This window comes from Pseudophryne corroboree, chromosome 1 (genome assembly GCF_028390025.1).
Source record: "Pseudophryne corroboree isolate aPseCor3 chromosome 1, aPseCor3.hap2, whole genome shotgun sequence".
Lineage (NCBI taxonomy): Eukaryota > Metazoa > Chordata > Amphibia > Anura > Myobatrachidae > Pseudophryne > Pseudophryne corroboree.
The window spans coordinates 755,642,767-755,669,676 of record NC_086444.1 but is presented as its reverse complement, the minus strand read 5'-3'; the positions used below and the strand labels follow the sequence as shown (position 1 = coordinate 755,669,676).

Genomic DNA, 26,910 nt, shown 5'->3' with positions numbered 1-26,910 from the left:
TTGTATATAAAACGGACATCCAATACGGTGGCTAGTGTATAATGCAGCCTTTCATTATGGTGGTCAGTGACAGTCATCCATTCTAGTGACTAGTGCATACTGCAAACCTCTAATCAGTTGGCTTATGATTTAGGCAGACCTCTATACCAGTGGCTAGTATGGAATGGGATCATTGGGTCGACCACTATTGGTCGACAGGCACTAGGTCGGTACGTGGAACAGGTCGACATGGAAAAAGGTTGCCATTAGTTATTTTGGGGTTTGTTGGTGTCGTTTTCTTCGTGTCGTTTTCTTCGTAAAGTGACCGGGAACCCGAATTAGTGCACCGTGTCAATTCGCATGACTCCCCATGCTTCGGGGAAGGTGCATTGCTCCACTGCCGCTGCGCTTGACACGAGTTACTATTCCCAGTCGTAGTCCACGTGGATCGTAAAGTATGAAAAAGTTTCAAACTTGATAAAAATTGTGAAAAACTCATGTCGACCCTTTCATGCGTCGACGACCTTTGCCCATGTCAACGTAATGCATGTCGACCAATAGTGGTCAACCTAATAACTGTCCACCTAAGTGAGGTCGACCTAAGGACCGTATCCCGGCTAGTACACAGAGCAGACCTTTAACTGGCACTGAATGTTATTTTCAAGTCTGAGTGAATTGTGGGCTTTTCCAGGATTTGAATTTGTGATAGATGAAGGGGTGGCTTAGCTTGTACAGATTTCCAGTTGGGAATGTTGGCAGGCAAATTGTATGCCCCAGTTGACACTGTCAGTGGGCAACCAGCCATCAACAGAGATATGAAGAAACATGTTCCCCAATACAGAGCTCAATGCCAAGCAGCACCATCCGCAGAGCCTTCCCTCTAATATGTAAACCATGTAGAATGTGGTGGTTCTTACGGCCTCTGGAGTTCCCTGCCTCCAGGTTTCTGGCTAAGGGGAGGGTCCAATTTAGGCAAAACATTCCCTAGTGGGGTAGTACAGTTTTAGCTTAGGTTAGAAGAAAAAATAACAGTGAGTTGAATGTTTGAAGGCAGAGTACTTTCATTATCTATATAACCAATGAGACTGACTCCCATAGGAGAATCAGCTGTCTGTCAGAAACATAGGAATTATAAAGTATTTACCTTCAGAAAGTGCAATGGTGTGGTAATGTCCACAAGATATCTGTATTATTTTTATATCAGAGAGCCCGGTTATTCTTCTGCAATAAAGAAAACAAAAAAGCAATCATTAAAGTGTTCCAACGGCAGTAGAGTATTTAATTTACCCCATTAAAAGGTGCAAATGACCTAAATAAAGGAAAGTTAGAGGGTCTGAGTTAGGAGCAAAGCAAAGAAAGCAAGTTACTTTGCAGCAAATCAAGGAACACACTTACCTACTCTCCCAGAAAGTTTGGAAGACTCACAAATTTTCAGGTAGTCCCCTGAACCCCTAAGAGAGTGGGTGGTTCTTCCACATCCCACCCACTTAATAGTGAAAATGACAGAATGAGGAAAATAATACTGGGTATGGTCATTTCATATGGAGGGGACAGCATCATTGTGGCCACACCTCTGACATTTTCCCCACAATGCCTGACTGTGTTCAGGCCTCCCACCAGAGGAAAAGGTGCAAGTATTCTCTGAAAGGGATCCAGTCAGGATCCAGGCATGGATCACAATCCCGGCACCGGAATCCTGAACGTGGGTTTGCCCAGGCTGTGGGGAAGTAGGGCTGGACTGTCCATCTGGCACATTAACCGGTTTGTCCCCCGCCGCTGCTCATAGTGCCCATAGTACCCGTTGCTAAGCAATATGGGGCGTGCCGTGAGTCCACCCCCCTGACTCGTGGCACGCCCCTGTGAACAATTACCGAATGACCCTGTTACGTTACGCGTGCCTCGTTGCTAAGCAGTATGGGGGTGTGCCGCGAGTCCACGATCCCCCTGACTCGAGGCACGCCCCCATGAGCAGTGTCCGCGCGCCCCTTTCACATCACACGCGCCCCTTTTCCGGGCTGAAAAGTGGAGCCAGTGGGGAAGTAAGCCGTGGGGGGGGGGGGGGGGGGGTAGGTTTAGGCTTGCAGGGAGGGGGATTTAGGATTAGGCTGCTGGTGATGGAAGGTTAGGTTGTGGGAAGTGGTGGTTAGGCACTACCGGGGATGGTTAGGCTGCTGGGGAGGGAGGGAGCGGACTGAGCTGCCTCCTGAACAGGCATTATAAACAGTTGGGATGCCGAGGTAGGTATTATGACCGCCGGCACCCCAACTGCCGGGATCCCGTACCCAACGCGGAAGTACAATACGGTGTACTGAAACTAAAACACTAAAAATAAGATTTTAAACCTACCAGTAGATCTTTTTCTCCTAGTCCGTAGAGGATGCTGGGGACTCCGTAAGGACCATGGGGTATAGACGGGCTCCGCAGGAGACATGAGCACTCTAAAAGACTTTAGATGGGTGTGCACTGGCTCCTCCCTCTATGCCCCTCCTCCAGACCTCAGATAAAGAACTGTGCCCAGAGGAGACGGACAGTACGAGGAAAGGATTTTTGTTAATCTAAGGGCAAGATACATACCAGCCCACACCATCCACACCGTATAACATGGAATATACGAACCAGTTAACAGTATGAAACAAAACAGCATCAGCCAGAGACTGATCAAAACTGTAACATAACCCTTATGTAAGCAATAACTATATACAAGATTTGCAAAATTTAGTCCGCACTGGGACGGGCGCCCAGCATCCTCTACGGACTAGGAGAAAAAGATTTACCGGTAGGTTTAAAATGTTATTTTCTCTTACATCCTAGAGGATGCTGGGGACTCCGCAAGGACCATGGGGATTATACCAAAGCTCCAGACCGGGCGGGAGAGTGTGGATGACTCTGCAGCACCGATTGAGCGAACATGAGGTCCTCATCAGCCAAGGCATCAAACTTGTAGAATTTAGCAAAAGTGTTTGAACCCAACCAAGTAGCTGCTCGGCAAAGCTGTAATGCCGGGACACCTCGGGCAGCCGCCCAAGAAGACCCCACCTTCCTAGTGGAATGGGCCTTTACCGAATTTGGTAACGGCAATCCAGCCGTAGAATGAGCCTGCTGAATCTGGTTACAGATCCAGCGGGCAATAGTCTGCTTAGAAGCAGGAGCGCCAACCTTGTTGGCTGCATACAGGACAAACAGTGCCTCTGTTTTCCTAACCCGAGCCGTCCTGGCTACATAAACTTTTGAGGCCCTGACTACATCAAGAGACTTGGAATCCTCAAAGTCACCCGTAGCCACAGGCACCATAATAGGTTGGTTCATATGAAACCACCTTAGGCAGAAATTGAGGACGAGTCCTCAACTCTGCTCTATCCACATGGAAAATCAGATAGGGGCTTTTGTGAGACAAAGCCGCCAATTCAGACACCCGCCTCGCAGATGCCAAGGCTAACAACATGACCACTTTCCAAGTGAGAAATTTTAACTCAACTGTTTGAAGAGGTTCAAACCAGTGCGACTTAAGGAACTGTAACACCACGTTAAGGTCCCATGGCGCCACTGGGGGCACAAAAGGAGGCTGGATGTGCAGCACTCCCTTTACAAAAGTCTGGACTTCTGGGAGAGAAGCCAATTCCTTCTGAAAGAATATTGACAGGGCCGAAATCTGCACCTTAATGGAGCCTAACTTTAGGCCCATATCCACTCCTGTCTGCAGAAAGTGTAGAAAACGGTCCAGGTGGAAACCTTCCGTAGGAGCATTCTTGGCTTCACACCAAGATACATATTTCCTCCAGATATGGTGATAATGTTTCGCCGTCACCTCCTTCCTAGCTTTTATCAGAGTAGGGATGACCTCCCCCGGAATACCTTTCCTATCTAGGATTTGGTGTTCAACCGCCATGCCGTCAAATGTAACCGCGGTAAGTCTTGTAACACACAGGGCCCCTGCTGAAACAGGTCCTCCCTGGGAGGAAGAGGCCACAGATCTTCTGTGAGCATTTCCTGAAGATCTGAATACCAGGCCCTTCGAGGCCAATCCGGAACAATGAGTATTGTCTGGATTCTTTTTCGTCTTATGATTCTCAGTATTTTTGAGATGAGTGGAAGAGGAGGGAAGACATAGACCGACGGAAACACCCATGGTGTTACCAGGGCGTCTACCGCTACAGCCTGAGGGTCCCTTGACCTGGAACAATACCTCAGAAGTTTCTTGTGGAGGCGTGACGCCATCATGTCTATTTGAGGAAGCCCCCAACGACTTGTTATCTCTGCAAAAACGTCTTGATGAAGCCCCCACTCTCCTGGATGGAGATCGTGTCTGCTGAGGAAGTCTGCTTCCCAGTTGTCCACTCCCGGAATGAAGACTGCTGACAGCGCGCTTATGTGATTTTCCGCCCAGCGAAGAATCCTGGTGGCTTCCACCATTGCCACTCTGCTCCTTGTCCCGCCTTGGCGGTTTACATGAGCCACTGCTGTGACGTTGTCTGATTGAACCAGAACAGGTAGGTGGCGAAGAAGAGTCTCCGCTTGTCGTAGGCCGTTGTATATGGCCCTTAATTCCAGCACGTTGATGTGTAGACAAGCCTCCTGGCTCGACCACAGTCCCTGAAAATTTCTTCCTTGTGTGACTGCTCCCCATCCTCGGAGGCTCGCGTCTGTGGTTACCAGAACCCAGTCTTGAATGCCGAACCTGCGACCCTCTAGAAGGTGAGCACTCTGCAGCCACCACAGGAGAGACACCCTGGCCCTGGGGGACAGGCTTATTTTCTGATGTATTTGTAGATGGGACCCCGACCACTTGTCCAGAAGGTCCCACTGAAATGTCCTCGCATGGAACCTGCCGAAGGGTATGACCTCGTAGGCCTCCACCATCTTTCCCAGTACTCGAGTGCATTGATGAACGGACACTCTTTTTGGCTTTAACAGATCTCTGACCATGCTCTGGAGTTCCTGGGCTTTTTACGTTGGGAGAAAAACGCTCTTCTTTTCCGTGTCCAGAATCATGCCTAAAAATGATAGCAGAGTCGTTGGAATCAACTGCGACTTTGGCAGATTTAGGATCCAGCCATGTTGCTGCAGCACTCTCAGGGAGAGTGACATGCTTTTCAGCAACTGATCTCTCGATCTCGCTTTTATCAGGAGATCGTCCAAGTATGGGATAATTGTGACTCCTTGCCTTGAGGAGGCACTTCTTTGAATTCCAGTTTGTAGCCTTGGGATACAATTTCTATCGCCCAAGGATCCAAATCTGACAGAACCCAGACCTGGCTGAAGAGTCGAAGACGTACCCCCACCGGTGCGGACTCCCGCAGTGGAGCCCCAGCGTCATGCGGTGGATTTTGAAGAAGCCGGGGAGGACTTCTGTTCCTGGGAACTAGCCGTAGCAGGCATTCTTTTCCCTCTACCCTTACCTCTGGCGAGGAAGGAAGAGCCCCGACCCCTTCTGGACTTATGCGACCGAAACATCCGATATTGTGGTGTTTTCTTTTGCTGTGGGGGAACATAAGGCAAAAAAGAAGATTTACCCATGGTAGCTGTGGAAACCAGGTCCGCGAGGCCCTCCCTAAATAAAACCTCACCCTTGTAAGACAAAGTTTCCATATGTCTCTTTGAATAGGCATCACCTGCCCATTGGCGGGTCCACATGGCTCGCCTAGCAGAAATTGCCATGGCATTGGCTCTTGAACCCAACGTCTCTCGCAGCGTCTCTCATATATAACACTGCTTCTTTAATATGACCCAAGGTCAATAAAATGCTATCCTTATCTAGGGTGTCAATGTCAGATGACAAGTTATCTGCCCATGCTGCTATTGCGCTACATACCCATGCAGACGCTACTGCCGGTCTGAGCAAGGCACCCGTATGTGTATAAATTGTTTATAAGGTAGTCTCCTGTCTGCGATCAGCAGGATCCTTGAGGGCTGCTGTGTCTGGAGACGGTAGCGCCACCTTTTTGGACAAGCGCATCAAAGCCTTGTCCAACCTGGGCGAGGATTCCCACCGTAACCTGTCCCGTGCGGGGAAAGGATACGCCATAAGAATTCTCTTGGGAATCTGCAGTTTCTTGTCTGGAGTTTCCCAAGATTTTTCAAATAAAGCGTTCAGCTCATGAGATGGGGGAAAGGTTACCTCAGGTTTCTTCTCCTTAAACATGCATACCCTCGTGTCAGGCACCGAGGGGTCCTCTGTGATATGCAAAACATCTTTTATTGCAATAATCATATAATGAATACTTTTGGCCACCCTTGGGTGTAACCTTGCATCATCGTAGTCGACACTGGAGTCAGAATCCATGTCTGTATCAGTGTCTGCTACCTGGGACAGGGGACGTTTATGAGAGCCCGAAGGGCCTTGTGACACAGTCAAAGCCATGGATGGACTCCCTGCTTTTTCTCTGGACTCTGCTTTGTCCAATCTTTTATGTAATAAAGACACATTTGCATTTAAAACATTCCACATATCCAACCAATCAGGTGTCGGCTGCGCCGACACCACAATCATCTGCTCTACCTCCTCCTTAGACGAGCCTTCCGCTTCAGACATGTCGACACACACGTACTGACACCCCCACACACACTGGGATATACAATTATGGGGACAGCCCCCCAATAAGGCCCCTTGGAGAGACAGAGAGAGAGTATGCCAGCACACACCCAGCGCCACTGGAATAAAATCCCAGACTGTACAGCGCTCTTTTATAGAATAAATAATACACTCACTGCGCCAATTAAATGTGCCCCCCCCCCCCGCCTCTTTTTTGCCCTCTGTACTTGCTCAGCAGGGGAGAGTCCGGGGAGCAGCTTCTCTGCAGCTTGCTGTGGAGAAAAATGGCGCTGGTTAGTGCTGGAGAATCAAGCTCCGCCCCCTCAACGGCGGGCTTCGGTCCCGCTCAAATTCTTTATACTGGCGGGGGTTTTTCAACATACTGCCTCCGCAGTATCTAATATATTAGCCAGTGTCCCTTGAGGTTAATATTGCTGCCCAGGGCGCCCCCCCCTGCGCCCTGCACCCATACAGTGCCGCGTGTGTGTGTGTGTGTGTGTGTGTGTGTGTTGGGTGCAATGGCGCACAGCGTTACCGCTGCACGGTACCTCAGTGAAGATCTGAAGTCTTCTGCCGCCTGTGAAGTCTTCTTTCTTCTTATACCCCCCCGGCTTCTATCTTCCGGCTCTGTGAGGAGGACGGCGGCGCGGCACCGGGACGAACGGCGAGGGTGAGACCTGCGTTCCGACCCTCTGGAGCTAATGGTGTCCAATAGCTTAAGAAGCAGAGCCTATCAGTTAAGTAGGTCTGCTTCTCTCCCCTCAGTCCCACGATGCAGGGAGCCTGTTGCCAACAGTGCTCCCTGAAAATAAAAAACCTAACAAAAAGTATTTTCAGAGAAACTCAGTAGAGCTCCCCTGCAGTGCATCCAGTCTCCTCTGGGCACAGGATCTAACTGAGGTCTAGAGGAGGGGCATAGAGGGAGGAGCCAGTGCACACCCATCTAAAGTCTTTTAGAGTGCCCATGTCTCCTGCGGAGCCCGTCTATACCCCATGGTCCTTACATAGTCCCCAGCATCCTCTAGGACGTAAGAGAAACAAAGTATTTAGATGGTTAGGGTTAGGCACCACTGGAGAGGGTTAGGGTTAAGCTGCAGGGAAGGAGGTTCAGGGTCATGCTGCAGAAAAGGAGGATTAGGGGATTTGGGAAGTAGGGATAGAATACTTTTCTACTAGATGTCGGGATCCTGAGCGTCGGGATGCCGCTGTCAGTATTATGACTGCAGGCATCCCAAGCGCCGGGATCAGGGGCATCGCCAGAGCTTTATGGGCCTTATAGCAATATTTTGAAGGGGCCCTGTCCCATAGTGGTGCCCTAGTTTATTTTATGAACCACAGTAGTGCAGTGCTCCAGTTTATGTTGTGAACAATAGTAGTTCCCTAGTTCACATGATGTCACATTGCAGGCCTGCCAGTACACATTATGCCGCACAGTATCCCCAGTTCACATTATGATATAGTGTCGCCAGTTCCTAATACGCCTCATTACAATGACCCCAGTTCATATTATACCACACTACAGTGCCTCCACTTCCTATTATGCCACATTACAGTGCCCCAGTTCATATTATGTCACATTATAATGCCCTCCAGTTCATTTTATACCACATTACAGTGAGCAGGCCCAGGGGCAAGACCAGATATATTGCAGGCCCCAAGGCAAAAGTTTTAAGGGTTCCTATGTTCCACCCAATGGTGAAAAATGTATATAACACACGTAACTTTGACAGGGAAAGTGGGCCCCTCGCTGCTCTGGGCCCCATAGCAGCTGCACTCCCTGCACCTATGGTAGCTACACCCTTGGCCGGGATCCTGATACCATTCCCTCTGAACCTGTGCTCTGGATTCTACTGGATTATTGCAGGTGTTTTTACATTTGACTTTGTACGACTAATGTCCAGGATTTTAATCTTTTTGGCTCTGTACCACTATCCATCTGGCTCTTAACTGCTTTGACTACACTGCTTGATATTATCCCATGTCGATCATCTGGATGCTTCTTCAGATTCAGTTACCCTCTTCTATACTTAGAAAATACCTTTCTCACTATTGAATATGCATTTTCTACTACTACTGGAATCCACCAGTGGAGCTGCAAAGACCAGTGTTCATGTCTAGATTAACTTCCATTCTGTGTATCAAACTTGTAGTTTACTATACCTTGGACTAGGAGTTTGCTGAGGAAATTGTCCTGATCCAAGTTGTCCATGTGTTCCTTCACCCCAGGTAAATACATTGCCTTCATTACATATTGCCACAGAGTGGTTTGACCCACAGCTCACATCAACAATAGTCTGGGCTTCCAGTGCATGGATTTGTTCTGTCATGAAGCAAAGCTCAAAGTATGTTATCTGAATACGCAAAAGATAGTGATTACAGATCCTCCAGCATATACATATTCCTAAAGCTTACAAAACATGTATAACACACCTGGCACCAAGAGAAATTCTTTGAACATATACTGTAGCACTGATGATTTTAATTAGTATCTAAAATACTGCATCACAGTGATACAATAGTAAGCATCGCTGCACAAATCTCACAGTATGGACTGAAAACCTTAGTCCCCTCAATGCTTTTCAGTTAACCCTGCACTTGTGCATGCATCTTTGCAGTCCATAGGACACAGTGAACTTGTGGTGGCCATATGATTGGTGGCATGATCTGAGCATACAGCAGCAGGTCCGGCTCTACCAGTAGGCAGCTTTAGGCCGCTGCCTACGAGTGCCAGCCCCTGGAGAGCGCAACTGAATTCATCTAGCAAAGAACTTAAGGATGTCTCTATATGTGGCTGTACCACAAAGTGTCTCAGTGCTTCGTCCATGCTAACATGTGTAACATCAAGTCATGTGAGGGCACATAGAAAGGATGTAACTATGGCTTTATTTATATGGCGCTACAAGGGTTCCGCAGCGCCCAATTACAGAGTATATAAACAAATAATCAAAACAGGAAAACAGCAACTTATAGTTGCAGACAATATAGGACAAGTACAGGGTAAATTAACATAGCTACATTAGCAGATGACACTGGAATAAGCATCAGGTGGCAGAAGACCGCAGGATGTTACATTTGAAGATTATTAAAGTAAGAAAAGGATAAGTACATGAGGGAAGAGGGCCCTACTCGTGAGAGCTTACCCTGATGCACCTCCCTCAGGCCATTTAAATATATATCACTATAAATATACCCATCAGACATGACATTAAAACCACCTGCCACCAAAACAGCTCTGACCAATAGAGGCATGGACTCCACAAGACGTCTAAAGGTGTCCTATGCAAGCAGGTGGTACTGGCCTGTAGACTTGCCCATTCTTCCAGGAGGCCTTGACCACCACCCGATTTTCGGGAACCTCCCGGCTGTTCCAGGAGAGTAGGCAAGTATGCTGGGAATGTGTTCACAGTCGCTGTGAATTTACCATCTGTGGATTTGCTGTCTCTGGACTCATACAACACTGAATTTGATTTTGAAATTGATTTCAAAATCAAATCTTGGTAAATGTGTGATCTGATGAAAAGTGATTGTCAGTTTGATTGCATTGCAGTTGATCATACTTGCATATTCTCCCGGAAGCTGTGGGAGGCTCCCGTCTTTTGGGGTAGCTCCCCGCACCCCTGAAAGAGTAGGCAGGTCTCCCGCATTCTGCTCACACCCTAGTGATGCAGGCAGGTTGGAGATAATCTCCTGTATTCGCGGGTCCGTGGGGCATAGTTGCCTACCCTCCCGCATCCCGCGGGAGACTCCCGGTTCACTGTGGAGTCTCCCGCTGCCCCGCAAAATTAGATAAACCTCCCGGATTCCTCACCTCCCGTTGAGAATTTGGACTGCACGTGCGCGAGTCCCGAAGTGACGGTGGCGGGGCTTGCAAGAAAAGACTTTGGGATACTTGCCTGCCGCCGCGGTTCGCCCTGCGGTAATGCCGAGACTGAAGAGTTTAGGTCCACCGCACAAGAGCCATCTGTCTTTCTGCCTTCCCGGCCGCCCACCACAATTACTGAGAGGGGAAGAAGCACAGGAGCCGCAGGTGGACTGCATCCTCCTGCACTTAAGGTACGGCCTTATCACAGTCAAACTGCCGTAATCACTACTGACAATCACAGACACAGCCTGCACTGCTGCAACAGCAGTGAGACAACAAGCTGACAGAAGTGTGACTCATATCACAATGCTCCCAGGACTTGCATTCCACAGTTCCCTGTAGCGCTCCCGTTATTGCTGGTGCCCCCCAGACCCCCTCCTCATCCTTCCACTTAGGGACTTGTCGAAAAGCGCTCATCCTCCCTCACCCCGACCCTTTTGTCCTGTTTATGGTCTTATGGTCATTGTTTGCACACTGCTGGAGAAAGAATTCATGTAAAACACAGCAAAGACAGCCACTTAACCCCCTGCTACGCATGACCATGGGCAAAGCTGACTTCAGAAGGTTCTAATATATATTAAAGGTGAAAAGTAGTGATCTGTAATAAGTTTTGGCATTTGAATGTAAACTCCTCTATGTATCTTGGTAAATGCACCATAGAGAGGTCTTTTTAACAGGAATAATGCAGTTGCGGGTTGGGGCTGAAATGCTGTCAGGCAGGATACCGGTGGTCCGAATACGGACAGCAGCATCTCACTGTTTGGAATCCCGATGGGAAGCAAGCTGCCCCTCACCCTAACCCTCCCTTATCGCAGCCTAACCCTCTTTTACCGACGCCTAACCCCGACCCTCCCCAGTGGTGCCCAAGCCTGACCTCCTACCCGCAGCCTAAACCTAACCCCCCCACCGCAGCCTAACCCTAAATCCCCTTCACGTAATCTAAACCTAACATCACCTTCCCGCAGCCTAACCCTAACCCTCTCTAACATACTGCAGCACCAGTACCCTCTACTTTGTCTTCTGTCACAGTGCAGAGTACAGCCAAATAGAAAGAGTTCTGAATGCATAGTTGTCTACCCTCATGCTGTACCAGATATTAAATCAAACCCCCAAATTAGAGGATTGGACCTTAAGCCATGACACCAGCTGCAAACCCTAACCCTGAGCTCGCTGGTTCACCCACCCACCTACTGACCAGAAAGCAGCTGACAGGAGCCAGAAAGGAAGGACCATTCCTTCTAGATCAGTGCTGCACTGGTACCTGTTTTACAAACCTTCCACACTTGGACTACCCGCTAACTGGTGAACACTGGTGTTACTGAGTGGATACCTCCCACTTGGTGAGTGAAGCCCGAGGCGCCTTCATCCTTCAACTGCAAGGCACGTGTATCAGCTGCTCACCGGCTCCTTACCTGGGGTATCTTTGCTGGGTAAAGCAGAACCGGTCAATGCCCTCCCCCTGCTGTGTGCATGCAAACCAAGAATGCTTCCTTCACCCGCCCCCAGCCTGTACTCTTGTCTGTGGGAATTATTCTCCTAGGCCCGTCCTAGCTGCGGAACACTACGCTGCTAACCTGCCGCTGATTGATCCTGAGATTTGCGTTGTACTTCCTGCTGCTGAGCAGTTGTTTCCTGGTGTGTCCCTGACCTTACCATCTCCAGGCTCCGCATTCACTAAGGGGAAGCCTACAGTAGGTCCTGTTCCTTTTCCTCTGGATTTCCCCTTCACTGTGTACTCCTTCCATGACACTGGGCGCTCTTGACCTTGCTACTAACTCCTGTACGTTTCCTGCATTGCTGCCATACCTCATGACCATCTGCAGGAGGGACAGAATACTCTGCTCCTGGACTTCCCTCTTACTGTATGCTTGCCATCACCTGTGGTGAAACACCTTTCTTATCCATTCACCTGTTCAGCAGAGCTGCCGGCAGTCATAAATTTACAGAAAAGTCCAGGAGCAGAGGATTGTGTCCCTCCTGGAGAGGGTCATGTTGGGAGATATGCTTATGCTGCTAATCGTCCTCTGCTCCCTGATTTTAGAGTCATCCATTGTCAGGAGATGGACCCCTGCGCTTGTTTGTCATGTGTTCTATATCCATAGTACTAAATGTCCATAAATGAATGTGCTGTCAGGGTTTATTCAGGATGTGTATGTTTTTTGAGGTGTCTAAGTGGTGTGACATATCAGTTGGCAGCAGTGATCTTACTGTGGAAGATAGTATATATCAATCTGTAAACAAAAATGGTAATACAATATAACAATTTAACAGTGGAATACAGCAATGTTGCAAAAAAAAAAAAAAAAAAATGGAGGATGCTAGCTTTTTTGCAACATTGCTGCACGGTACTGTTAAAATGTTACCTACGAAACACATAAGAGTCAAGCACACAGGTCCATCTCCTTACCTGTATATTGAGGATCCAGAGGATGAATCTATCTCAGATTCCAGCAGCTCCAGAGTTACTGATTGTCACAAATTTGGTTGATTCAGACTCGGGTGCAATGCCAATGATTTTGAAAATTATCGATTGTATGCAACTACTGCACATGCCACCCATACACAAACCCCCCTTTGACAGTATACTACACTTTGGGGTCTATTCATGAAGCAGTGAAAAGTGTGAAGTGAGCCAGTGGAGAAGTTGCCCATGGCAACCAATCAGTGTTGAGGTAACATTTATCAAATGCATTTTATAAAATTATACAGAGCAGCTGATTGGTTGCCATGGGCAACTTCTCTACTGGCTCACGTCTCCACTATTTTCACTGCTTCATGAATAGACCCCTTAGTACTTTAATTTTCTCCTACGACATACCTCTGAGTGGCAATAGATACACCCATAGGTGGAGCTAGACACACTGTTTGGGCAGAGTATGACACCCCCCTCAATGGCGCTCGACGCACTCCGCGTACCGCACTCAACTGCAAACTAGAATCTTCCTGAAACTGTTTTTCAAAAGTAGACAAGTATGCCGTGGGGTGGGGAAGGGATTAAAATGAGACAAATCACGTCATTTTAGCCCCACCCCCTTCCCGTGGAACCGCGTATTGCAGCGTTTCCCGATGTGGGGGCGGGGATTGATGATGTCACAGCCCGCCCCCGAAGTCTTCTGCAGCATCTCCTCTCTGGGATTCTCCCGGAGAGGAGAAATGTAAAGTAGGCAAGTATGCAGTTGATTTAAATCTGACCTAAAATCAAATACAAAATCGAGCATTAGTAAATATACCTTAGGATTTGAGAGAGGTGTGACCAAAGTCTCAATTTTAAATTGCAGTGTAAAAACAAAACATAAATCTGTCCAGTTTCCAGGATTTGCTAGCTACATGTAAAAGCAGCAAGTATTTACACTGCATGCATTTCAGAGTTGCCTACCCTCCCTCATTCTGCAGGAGACTCCCTGAAATAGGAGCAATCTCCCTCACTCCCTGAATAGACCAGCAATCTCCCTGATTTTACTTTACATTCTTGGGGTAAAAAAATAAATCAGAGATACATACATTCAAATGGGATCATCAGTGCCATTTCCCTGCATTGTTATAAGGCACAATGATCCCTATGGCTACATGTATTTTAAATAAGGTTTCTCTTGGCCACTTACAGTATATGGAAGCTCTTCTAACACAATACACAAACGATTCCTGAAAAATATGAGTGTCTTTTCTTCAACAAGTGGATTTTACTAACTGTGGGGCTCATTTACATTTGGATGCAAGTCATTTTTAGGACACTCCTCTCATATGTAGCAGTGCACATCCGTGCTGATAGGTGTCACTTTCCCGGGTGTGGTTCATCAAATTGACAGTGTCTAGGTCGACAATGTTTAGGTCGACCACTATAGGTCGACAGTCACTAGGTCGACATGGATGGAAGGTCGACAGGGTTTCTAGGTCGACAGGTCTAAAGGTCGACATCAGGAGTTTTTTTTTTTTTGGTGACGTTTTCTTCGTAGAGTGACCAGGATCCCAAATTAGTGCACCGCTTCGCTCGCCATGCTTCGGGCATGGTGCCTTCGCTTCGCTTGGCACACTTAACGATCCACATGGACTACGATTGGAACAGTAAAGTATGAAAAAATTCAAAAAAAATAAGAATTTACTTACCGATAATTCTATTTCTCGGAGTCCGTAGTGGATGCTGGGGTTCCTGAAAGGACCATGGGGGATAGCGGCTCCGCAGGAGACAGGGCACAAAAAGTAAAGCTTTAGGATCAGGTGGTGTGCACTGGCTCCTCCCCCTATGACCCTCCTCCAAGCCTCAGTTAGGATACTGTGCCCGGACGAGCGTACACAATAAGGAAGGATTTTGAATCCCGGGTAAGACTCATACCAGCCACACCAATCACACTGTACAACCTGTGATCTGAACCCAGTTAACAGTATGATAACAGCGGAGCCTCTGAAAAGATGGCTCACAACAATAATAACCCGATTTTTGTAACTATGTACAAGTAATGCAGATAATCCGCACTTGGGATGGGCGCCCAGCATCCACTACGGACTCCGAGAAATAGAATTATCGGTAAGTAAATTCTTATTTTCTCTATCGTCCTAGTGGATGCTGGGGTTCCTGAAAGGACCATGGGGATTATACCAAAGCTCCCAAACGGGCGGGAGAGTGCGGATGACTCTGCAGCACCGAATGAGAGAACTCCAGGTCCTCCTTAGCCAGGGTATCAAATTTGTAGGATTTTACAAACGTGTTTGCCCCTGACTAAATAGCCGCTCGGCAAAGTTGTAAAGCCGAGACCCCTCGGGCAGCCGCCCAAGATGAGCCCACCTTCCTTGTGGAATGGGCATTTACATATTTTGGCTGTGGCAGGCCTGCCACAGAATGTGCAAGCTGAATTGTATTACACATCCAACTAGCAATAGTCTGCTTAGAAGCAAGAGCACCCAGTTTGTTGGGTGCATACAGGATAACAGCAAGTCAGTTTTCCTGACTCCAGCCGTCCTGGAACCTATACTTTCAGGGCCCTGACAACATCCAGCAACTTGGAGTCCTCCAAGTCCCTAGTAGGCGCAAGGCACCACAATAAGCTGGTTCAGGTGAAACACTGACACCACCTTAGGGAGAGAACTGGGGACGAGTCCGCAGCTCTGCCCTGTCCGAATGGACAAACAGATATGGGCTTTTTTGAGAAAAAACCCACCAATTTGACACTCGCCTGGCCCAGGCCAGGGCCAAGAGCATGGTCACTTTTCATGTGAGATGCTTCAAATCCACAGATTTGACTGGTTTTAAACCAATGTGATTTGAGGAATCCCAGAACTACGTTGAGATCCCACAGTGCCACTGGAGGCACAAAAGGGGGTTGTATATGCAATACTCCCTTGACAAACTTCTGGACTTCAGGAACTGAAGCCAATTCTTTCTGGAAGAAAATCGACAGGGCCGAAATTTGAACCTTAATGGGCCCCAATTTGAGGCCCATAGACACTCCTGTTTGCAGGAAATGCAGGAATCGACCGAGTTGAAATTTCTTCGTGGGGCCTTCCTGGCCTCACACCACGCAACATATTTTCGCCACATGTGGTGATAATGTTGTGCGGTCACCTCCTTCCTGGCTTTGACCAGGGTAGGAATGACCTCTTCCGGAATGCCTTTTTCCCTTAGGATCCGGCGTTCCACCGCCATGCCGTCAAACGCAGCTGCGGTAAGTCTTGGAACAGACATGGTACTTGCTGAAGCAAGTCCCTTCTTAGCGGCAGAGGCCATAAGTCCTCTGTGAGCATCTCTTGAAGTTCCGGGTACCAAGTCCTTCTTGGCCAATCCGGAGCCATGAGTATAGTTCTTACTCCTCTACGTCTTATAATTCTCAGTACCTTAGGTATGAGAAGCAGAGGAGGGAACACATACACCGACTGGTACACCCACGGTGTTACCAGAACGTCCACAGCTATTGCCTGAGGGTCTCTTGACCTGGCGCAATACCTGTCCCGTTTTTTGTTCAGACGGGACGCCATCATGTCCACCTTTGGTATTTCCCAACGGTTCACAATCATGTGGAAAAACTTCCCGATGAAGTTTCCACTCTCCCGGGTGGAGGTCGTGCCTGCTGAGGAAGTCTGCTTCCCAGTTTCCACTCCCGGAATGAAACACTGCTGACAGTGCTATCACATGATTTTCCGCCCAGCGAAAAGTCCTTGCAGTTTTTGCCATTGCCCTCCTGCTTCTTGTGCCGCCCTGTCTGTTTACGTGGGCGACTGCCGTGATGTTTTTCCCACTGGATCAATACCGGCTGACCTTGAAGCAGAGGTCTTGCTAAGCTTAGAGCATTATAAATTTACCCTTAGCTCCAGTATATTTATGTGGAGAAAAGTCTCCAGACTTGATCACACTCCCTGGAAATTTTTTCCTTGTGTGACTGCTCCCCAGCCTCTCGGGCTGGTCTCCGTGGTCACCAGCATCCAATCCTGAATGCCGAATCTGCGGCCCTCTAGAAGATGAGCACTCTGTAACCACCACAGGAGAGACACCCTTGTCCTTGGATATAGGGTTATCCGCTGATGCATCTGAAGATGCGATCCGGACCATTTGTCCAGCAGATCCCACTGAAAAGTTCTTGCGTGAAATCTGCCGAATGGAATTGCTTCGTAGGAAGCCACCATTTTTACCAGGACCCTTGTGCAATGATGCACTGACACTTTTCCTGGTTTTAGGAGGTTCTTGACTAGCTCGGATAACTCCCTGGCTTTCTCTTCCGGGAGAAACACCTTTTTCTGGACTGTGTCCAGAATCATCCCTAGGCACAGCAGACGTGTCGTCAGGATCAGCTGCGATTTTGGAATATTTAGAATCCATCCGTGCTGTTGTAGCAGTATCCGAGATAGTGCTACTCCGACCTCCAACTGTTCCCTGGACTTTGCCCTTATCAGGAGATCGTCCAAGTAAGGGGTAATTAAGACGCCTTTTCTTCGAAGAAGAATCATCATTTCGGCCATTACCTTGGTAAAGACCCGGGGTGCCGTGGACAATCCAAACGGCAGCGTCTGAAACTGACAGTGACAGTTCTATACCACGAACCTGAGGTACCCTTAGTGAGAAGGGCAAATTTGGGACATGGAGGTAAGCATCCCTGATGTCCCGGGACACTATATAGTCCCCTTCTTCCTGGTTCGTTATCACTGCTCTGAGTGACTCCATCTTGATTTGAACCTTTGTAAGTGTTCAAATTTTTTTAGATTTAGAATAGGTCTCACCTAGCCTTCTGGCTTCAGTACCACAATATAGTGTGGAATAATACCCCTTTCCTTGTTGTAGGAGGGGTAATTTGATTATCACCTGCTGGGAATACAGCTTGTGAATTTTTTTCCATACTGCCTCCTTGTCGGAGGGATACCTTGGTAAAGCAGACTTCAGGAGCCTGCGAGGGGGAAACGTTTCGACATTCCAATCTGTACCCCTGGGATACTACTTGTAGGATCCAGGGGTCCTGTACGGTCCCAGCGTCATGCTGAGAGCTTGGCAGAAGCGGTGGAAGGCTTCTGTTCCTGGGAATGGGCTGCCTGCTGCAGTCTTCTTCCCTTTCCTCTATCCCTGGGCAAATATGACTCTTATAGGGACGAAAGGACTGAGGCTGAAAAGACGGTGTCTTTTTCTGCAGAGATGTGACTTAGGGTAAAAATGGTGGATTTTCCAGCAGTTGCCGTGGCCACCAGGTCCGATGGACCGACCCCAAATAACTCCTCTTCCTTTATACGGCAATACACCTTTGTGCCGTTTGGAATCTGCATCACCTGACCACTGTCGTGTCCATAAACATCTTCTGGCAGATATGGACATCGCACTTACTCGTGATGCCAGAGTGCAAATATCCCTCTGTGCATCTCGCATATATAGAAATGCATCCTTTAAATGCTCTATAGTCAATAAAATACTGTCCCTGTCAAGGGTATCAATATTTTTAGTCAGGGAATCCGACCAAGCCACCCCAGCTCTGCACATCCAGGCTGAGGCGATCGCTGGTCGCAGTATAACGCCAGTATGTGTGTATATACTTTTATATGATATTTTCCAGCCTCCTGTCAGCTGGCTCCTTGAGGACGGCCCTATCTATAGACGGTACCGCCACTTGTTTTGATAAGCGTGTGAGCGCCTTATCCACCCTAAGGGGTGTTTCCCAACGCGCCCTAACTTCTGGCGGGAAAGGGTATACCGCCAATAATTTTCTATCGGGGGGAACCCACGCATCATCACACACTTCATTTAATTTATCTGATTCAGGAAAAACTACAGGTAGTTTTTTCACATCCCACATAATACCCTCTTTTGTGGTACTTGTAGTATCAGAAATATGTAACACCTCCTTCATTGCCCTTAACGTGTGGCCCTAATAAGGAATACGTTTGTTTATTTACCGTCGACACTGGATTCAGTGTCCGTGTCTGTGTCTGTGTCGACCGACTAAGGTAAACGGGCGTTTTAAAACCCCTGACGGTGTTTTTGAGACGTCTGGACCGGTACTAATTGTTTGTCGGCCGTCTCATGTCGTCAACCGACCTTGCAGCGTGTTGACATTATCACGTAATTCCCTAAATAAGCCATCCATTCCGGTGTCGACTCCCTAGAGAGTGACATCACCATTACAGGCAATTGCTCCGCCTCCTCACCAACATCGTCCTCATACATGTCGACACACACGTACCGACACACAGCACACACACAGGGAATGCTCTGATAGAGGACAGGACCCACTAGCCCTTTGGAGAGACAGAGGGAGAGTTTGCCAGCACACACCAAAAAACGCTATAATTATATAGGGACAACCTTATATAAGTGTTTTCCCTTATAGCATCTTTTTATATATTTCTAACGCCAAATTAGTGCCCCCCCTCTCTGTTTTAACCCTGTTTCTGTAGTGCAGTGCAGGGGAGAGCCTGGGAGCCTTCCCTCCAGCCTTTCTGTGAGGGAAAATGGCGCTGTGTGCTGAGGAGATAGGCCCCGCCCCTTTTTCGGCGGGCTCGTCTCCCGCTCTTCAACGGATTCTGGCAGGGGTTAAATATCTCCATATAGCCCCCGGAGGCTATATGTGAGGTATTTTTTGCCAAAAAATAGGTTTACATTGCCTCCCATGGCGCCCCCCTCCCAGCGCCCTGCACCCTCAGTGACTGCCGTGTGAAGTGTGCTGAGAGCAATGGCGCACAGCTGCAGTGCTGTGCGCTACCTTAAGAAGACTGAGGAGTCTTCTGCCGCCGATTCTGGACCTTCTTCTCTTTTCAGCATCTGCAAGGGGGCCGGCGGCGAGGCTCCGGTGACCATCCAGGCTGTACCTGTGATCGTCCCTCTGGAGCTAATGTCCAGTAGCCAAAGAAGCCAATCCATCCTGCACGCAGGTGAGCTCACTTCTTCTCCCCTAAGTCCCTCGTTCCAGTGATCCTGTTGCCAGCAGGACTCACTGTAAAATAAAAAACCTAAGCTAAACTTTTCTAAGCAGCTCTTTAGGAGAGCCACCTAGATTGCACCCTTCTCGGCCGGGCACAAAAATCTAACTGAGGCTTGGAGGAGGGTCATAGGGGGAGGAGCCAGTGCACACCACCTGATCCTAAAGCTTTACTTTTTGTGCCCTGTCTCCTGCGGAGCCGCTATCCCCCATGGTCCTTTCAGGAACCCCAGCATCCACTAGGACGATAGAGAAAGAGAGAAAAAATGTGAAAAACTCATGTCGACCTTTAGACCTGTCGACCTAGCACATGTCGACCTAGAAACCCTGTCGACCTTCCATCCATGTCGACCTAGACACTGTCGATCTTCAGACCGGATCCCCACTTTCACCTCTCCCTGAAATGCTTTTTCAAAAGTAAGCAAGTATGATGCATTTAAAGAATTAAATGTACTTGCACACCATGCATTTGTAAGGTGGTTTATCCATGTGCAAAGTTACTTGCTTATTTTATTTTGCTTTCTCCACATCTCAGAATCAGAGTCAGTATGACTTTACAATGTGTCAGAACTATTATCTGCAGCTAGACTGCAGGAGAAAATGAAAGTGAATCTAGTATCCCACTCCCAGATTACGAAGAAACGAAACTTACATCCACAGAAACCTAAATAGCTGAAGATTCATTACATGAGTTCAATGATGTGGTGCATTGTAGGAGTACTCAGTCTTTATTACATACCTCCCAACATGACCCTCTCCAGGAGGGACACAATGCTCTGCTTCTGGACTTTTCTCTTAATTTAAGATTGCTGGCACCTGTGTTGAACAGGTTAATGGATAAGAAAGGTGTTTCAGAACAGGTGATGGCAATCATAAATTAAGAGAAAAGTCCAGGAACAGAGCATTCTGGAGAGGGTCATGTTGGGAGGTATGTTATTGTTTTAGAAGAGATGGAACAAACGTAAGAGAACTGTACTCTACCAATTGTAAGGTTGTTATAACAAAATATTTGGAGGGTGATTTCATCTTGCATGTTCCTCCACAGACACCTACCCTGGAATGGGTGTCGTACGGTATGCCGGTGCTCGGGCTCCCGGCGACCAGCATACCGGCGCAGGGAGCCCGACCGCCGGCATACAGACAGCGTGGCGAGCGCAAAGGAGCCCCTTGCGGGCTCGCTGCGCTCGCCACACTGCGGACGCGGTGGCGCACTACACTATTTGATTCTCCCTCCAGGGGGGTCGCGGACCCCCACGAGGGAGAATAGTTGTCGGTATGCCGGGTGTCGGGATTCCGGCGCCGGTATACTGTGCGCCGGGATCCCAACATTCGGCATACAGGAGACCACCCCCTGGAATATCATATACATTATTATCATTTGCCAAGCCACTGTTATCTGTCCTACGTTTTGCATGCTTTTCAGACTTCTCAAAAAACTTGTTCATGTACATGGTTACATCACAGGGATGCAGAAGAAATAAATCTCAATTGTAATGCTTGGTACAGAAACACACATAGGAACACATTCAAACATTATAAAAACATGAGTTACATAACTGTAAAGCTTGTTCATTTAAAATATCTCCTGCCTAATAGAATAACCTGTATATTATTTGCTGTTGAAAATGTAGAGAAAGTAATATTAATGTTTTACGAAACTTTACATTTCTCCTTACCTAAACTACTGATATTATTCTTTCTGCCCAGCTGTCCGCAAAGGTTTTGGCCACAAGATAAAACAATGCCATCGTCTAGGAGAAAAAGTGAGTGTCTTCCTCCACATGCCACCTTTTGCACACTTGGCTGTCCATGAAAAGAGTCATTTTCCTTGAAATGGACATCTCCTTGTTCTGTGTCAGCAAGTCCCAAATGCCCAAACCTGTTATTCCCCCAGCAGTACATGATGTGTTCAATAATCACAGCTGGGATGTATGAGGAATGAGATGTGGACTGGTGGAGTCCTGGCTGTCTGCACACACTATATAAAAGGTAGCTCTGACTCACTCACAAACAGAAACTACATCAGCTGGTCCCCTGTCTCCACCTAACAGGGCAAAGGGCTAAACCATCTCTCATCTAAGATGTTGTACATAAAATGTACTGTTTCATACAGGGTAATTTGCTGACTATAGCATGTATCGCAGGATATGTACAATTGCTCATTTATTCCTTTTATGTATGAAATAATAGAAACATATTATGGGTGGTATCATACCTCCCAACATGACCCTCTCCAGGAGGGACAGAATGTTCTGCTTCTGGACTTTTCTCTTAATGTATGATTACCATCACCTGTGCCGAAACACCTTTCTTATCCATTAACCTGTTCAACACAGGTGCTGGCAATCATACATTAAGCAAAAAGTCCAGAAGCAGAGCATTGTGTCCCTCCTGGAGAGGGTCATGTTGGGAGGTATGGTGGTATTCAAATGATATATCACGCTCAATCTCCTTTCTAAAGTGATCCCCGTTATTGCACATATCGCGCCCATAGTAATCAGGTTTAGCTGGGTAAAAGTTTGGGTGCTCGCTACCCTGGGGGCAGCGAGTTGAAATGATCATACCACACCCGTCAGCAGAAACAGAACGGGCGTGGAATAGGGCGGAAAGAATTGAATACCACCCATAAACTTTGTATACTCATACATTCTCTATTACTTACACTAGACTATGATTCACAATGCTCAGTGCCCATTCTCCACTATTTCAGTTGATAAATATTTTGCCCTGTAAAACAAGATTCTTGTTATTGTGGATGTGACATAGGCTGATGTCCCATCCCTCCGCCCAAGTGCACCCATCAGATTCAAACATTCCGCCACACTGATGAATCTATATCTTTAAAAGGCAAATACCACTGACTCATCACAAAATCTCCTAAACCATAAGGTGTAGGAACTTCAAATTTGGACAGTAGCTTGTTTTTGTGACATAGGCACCCACTACGGAGGGATTTTTAAAAATTCCACCCACAAAGGGGTTAAATAATTTCCCCCTCACAGAGGAGAAAGATTGCATGGTGCCGGCGATACCAAGTCACAGAGGGGGAAGGATACAATGCTCTGTTCCTGGACTTCCTTGCACTGGCAGTTGCAGAGCACTCCATTATTCAGATAGGGGAGACACATCAACTGTCAAACATCGCTGGGTGTGGCTGCACTATTTGAAAAATGGACTGCTCTAAAACTGCCACTGGCAAGGAAGTGCAGCCTTATTGTTCATGAGGTTTTGTGATGAGTCAGTGGCATTGCCTTTTTATATATATATATATATATATGTATATTTCAGATATAGGGGTCTATTTACTTAGCCTTGAGAAGTGATAAAGTGGATGGAGATGAAGTACCAGCCAATCAGATCCTAACATGTCACAGGCTGGGTTTGATAAATGACAGGAGCTGACTGACTGGTACTGTGTCTCCATCCACTTTACCTCCATCCAAGGCTTAGTATATAGCAGGCTTGCCTACCCTCCCGCATTCAGCGGGAGGCTCACGATTTTTAAAAGAGCCTCCCGCTGCCCCGCAAACCTTGTCAGCCCTCCCGGATATAAAGCCATCCGTGACATGCTATACTGCGCATGCGCAAGTCCGGAGAGGCCGGGGGGCGGGTCCTTCACAGGAGACTTCAGTGCAGCCTCAGAAGCATTGTGTGCAGCAGCAGCTGTCCTGCTGTGCACACTGAGAAGCCGTCTGAAGCAGGGCTTTGCTTCCCTGTGGCTGGCCCCTCCCACCACACTCAGCAGCGTGTTTCATCAGCCCAGCAGCAGCAGCTCCTCGGCTCTCTCTGGGTGTTCATATCCCCTCCCACACTGTCCTCAGGTCAGCTTTATAGCAGGTCAGTACAGATGTAATGGTGGGGGATGTACTGTGGCACTGGGTGTAACATAGGAGGGGGGCTGTGTATAATAATATGTAAGCTGGTACAGAGTGTAATATAGGGGAGGGGGTGAGTGTGCTGTGTAGGGTGTAATATGGGGGGCTGTGTATAGTGTCATGTGTAGGGTGTAATATGGGGGGGCTGTGTATAATGTCATGTGCTGGGTGTAAAATGGTGGGGGCTGTGTATAATGTCGTGTGCTGGGTGTTATATGGGGGAGCTGTGTATAATGTCATGTGTAGGGTGTAATATGGTGGGGGCTGTGTATAATGTCATGTGCTGGGTGTAATGTCGTGTGCTGGATGTAATATGGGGGGCGCTGTGTGTAATGTCGTGTGCTGGGTGTAATATGGGGGGCGCTGTGTATAATGTTGTGCTGTGTGTAATATGGGGGGCGCTGTGTATAATGTCGTGCTGTGTGTAATATGGGGGGCGCTGTGTATAATGTCGTGCTGTGTGTAATATGGGGGGCGCTGTGTATAATGTCGTGCTGTGTGTAATATGGGGGGCGCTGTGTATAATGTCGTGCTGCCTGTGTGTAATATGGGGGCGCTGTGTATAATGTCGTGCTGTGTGTAATATGGGGGCGCTGTGTATAATGTCGTGCTGTGTGTAATATGGGGGGAGCTGTGTATAGTGTCGTGCTGTGTGTAATATGGGGGGAGCTGTGTATAGTGTCGTGCTGGGTGTAATATGGGGGGCGCTGTGTATAGTGTCGTGCTGTGTGTAATATGGGGGGCGCTGTGTATAATGTTGTGCTGTGTGTAATATGGGGGCGCTGTGTATAATGTTGTGTGCTGTGTGTAATATGGGGGGAGCTGTGTATAGTGTCGTGCTGTGTGTAATATGGGGGGAGCTGTGTATAGTGTCGTGCTGGGTGTAATATGGGGGGGCGCTGTGTATAATGTCATGCTGTGTGTAATATGGGGGGCGCTGTGTATAATGTCGTGCTGTGTGTAATATGGGGGGCACTGTGTATAATGTCGTGCTGTGTGTAATATGGGGGGCGCTGTGTATAGTGTCGTGCTGGGTGTAATATGGGGGGGCGCTGTGTATAATGTCGTGCTGTGTGTAATATGGGGGGCGCTGTGTATAATGTCGTGCTGGGTGTAATATGGGGGGGGCGCTGTGTATAATGTCGTGCTGTGTGTAATATGGGGGGCACTGTGTATAATGTCGTGCTGTGTGTAATATGGGGGGCGCTGTGTATAGTGTCGTGCTGGGTGTAATATGGGGGGCGCTGTGTATAATGTCGTGCTGTGTGTAATATGGGGGGCGCTGTGTATAATGTCGTGCTGTATGTAATATGGGGGGCGCTGTGTATAATGTCGTGCTGTGTGTAATATGGGGGGCACTGTGTATAATGTCGTGCTGTGTGTAATATGGGGGGCGCTGTGTATAGTGTCGTGCTGGGTGTAATATGGGGGGGGCGCTGTGTATAATGTCGTGCTGTGTGTAATATGGGGGGCGCTGTGTATAATGTCGTGCTGTATGTAATATGGGGGGCGCTGTGTATAATGTCGTGCTGTGTGTAATATGGGGGTGCTGTGTATAATGTTGTGTGCTGTGTGTAATATGGGGGGCGCTGTGTATAATGTCGTGCTGTGTGTAATATGGGGGGAGCTGTGGATAGTGTCGTGATGGATGTAATATGGGGGCGCTGTGTATAATGTCATGTGCTGGGTGAAATATGGGGGGTACTATGTATAATGTTGTGTGCTGGGTGTAATATGGGGGGGTTGAGATCGGATGACCGGCGGTCGGGATCCCATTGGTCAGCATAATGACGCTGGGATCCCAGACGCCAGATTGCCAGCGGCCGGGACGAGTGCAACAAAGCCCCTTGCAGGCTCGCTGCACTCGCCATGCTGCAGGCTCGCTGCGCTCACCACAGGTTCTATTCCCACTTTATGGGTGTCATGGACACTGTTAGTCAGAATGCCGACTGTTGGGATTTCTAGCGGCCGTGATCCTGACCGCCGGTAACATGATTACATCCCATATGGAGGGGCTGTGTATGCTGTGTGTAATGTGCTGGGTGTAATATGAGGGCTGTGTGTAATGTGGTACTGGGTGTAATGTGCTGGGTGTAATATGAGGGCAGTGTGTAATGTGGTACTGGGTGTAATATGGAGGGGCTGTGTATGCTGTGTGTAATGTGGTACTGGGTGTAATATGGGGGCTGTGTATGCTGTGTGTAATGTGCTGGGTGTAATATGGGGGCTGTGTATGCTGTGTGTAATGTGCAGGGTGTAATATGGGGGCTGTGTATGCTGTGTGTAATGTGGTACTGGGTGTAATATGGGGGCTGTGTATGCTGTGTGTAATGTGGTACTGGGTGTAATATGGGGGCTGTGTATGCTGTGTGTAATGTGCTGGGTGTAATATGGGGGCTGTGTATGCTGGGTGTAATATGGGGGCTGTGTATGCTGTGTGTAATGTGGTACTGGGTGTAATATGGGGGCTGTGTATGCTGTGTGTAATGTGGTACTGGGTGTAATATGGGGGCTGTGTATGCTGTGTGTAATGTGCTGGGTGTAATATGGGGGCTGTGTATGCTGTGTGTAATGTGGTACTGGGTGTAATATGGAGGGGCTGTGTATGCTGTGTGTAATGTGGTACTGGGTGTAATATGGGGGGCTGTGTATACTGTGTGTAATCTGGTACTGGGTGTAAAATGGGCGAGAGGTGCTGTATATGTTATTTATGTCATACCTCCCAGCTGTCCTAATTTTCTCAGGACAGTCCCATTTTTTCACTGACTGTACCGTTGTCCCACCCGCGGGCATCAGTGTCCCGCAGTTGGCAGACGTTAGCAGAGCAGCAGTGAATAGGCACTGAGCACATGCGCACATGCTCTATTCACCGGCAGAGAGGACACAGGGCGTGGCCAGCTGCTCACAGAGCGCTGTTCATGCCCCCATAGTAACAAAAACAGGCATGGCTCGTAATCTCGGCACTTCCTGTGAGCCCACACCCTTATCAACGAGGCCATGTCCCATAGGCGCGTGCACAGATGTCCCTCCTGCAGGATTCAACAAGTTTGGTGGAATGTTATAATGTAAAGTGCTGGGTGTAATGCTGCCTTTTGCTGCTTTTAGTACTATAGTTTTTACCTGCAATTACAGGACACACCCCTGATTGCAATAAATACACCCATGGGTGGAGCTAGATACACACCCTAAGCGGAGCTAGAGACGCCCCTCAACGGCACATTCCACTGCCGCCTGGAATCTCCCTGAAACTAGTTGTCAAAAGTAAGCAAGTATGGTATATAG

At 48.1% G+C, this 26,910-nt stretch overlaps 1 protein-coding gene across 2 annotated transcripts in view; it reads right to left on the bottom strand.

Moving 5' to 3' along the window:
• Positions 1-21,779, bottom strand: part of LOC134909808 (probable E3 ubiquitin-protein ligase HERC6) — a 244,695-nt gene extending 222,916 nt beyond the window's left edge. The window contains exons 1-3 of one of the 2 annotated variants that reach the window (XM_063917080.1): positions 21,430-21,779; positions 8,669-8,828; positions 1,124-1,200 (exon numbers count right to left, since the gene is read on the bottom strand). In XM_063917080.1, the coding sequence (XP_063773150.1) occupies positions 1,124-1,200; positions 8,669-8,828; positions 21,430-21,655 (463 nt within the window). In that variant the 5' untranslated portion in view covers positions 21,656-21,779. The remainder of the gene's footprint in view (positions 1-1,123; positions 1,201-8,668; positions 8,829-21,429) is intronic. The other variant, XM_063917088.1, reaches the window with a different exon arrangement.
• Between the last annotated feature and the right edge of the window lie 5,131 nt (positions 21,780-26,910).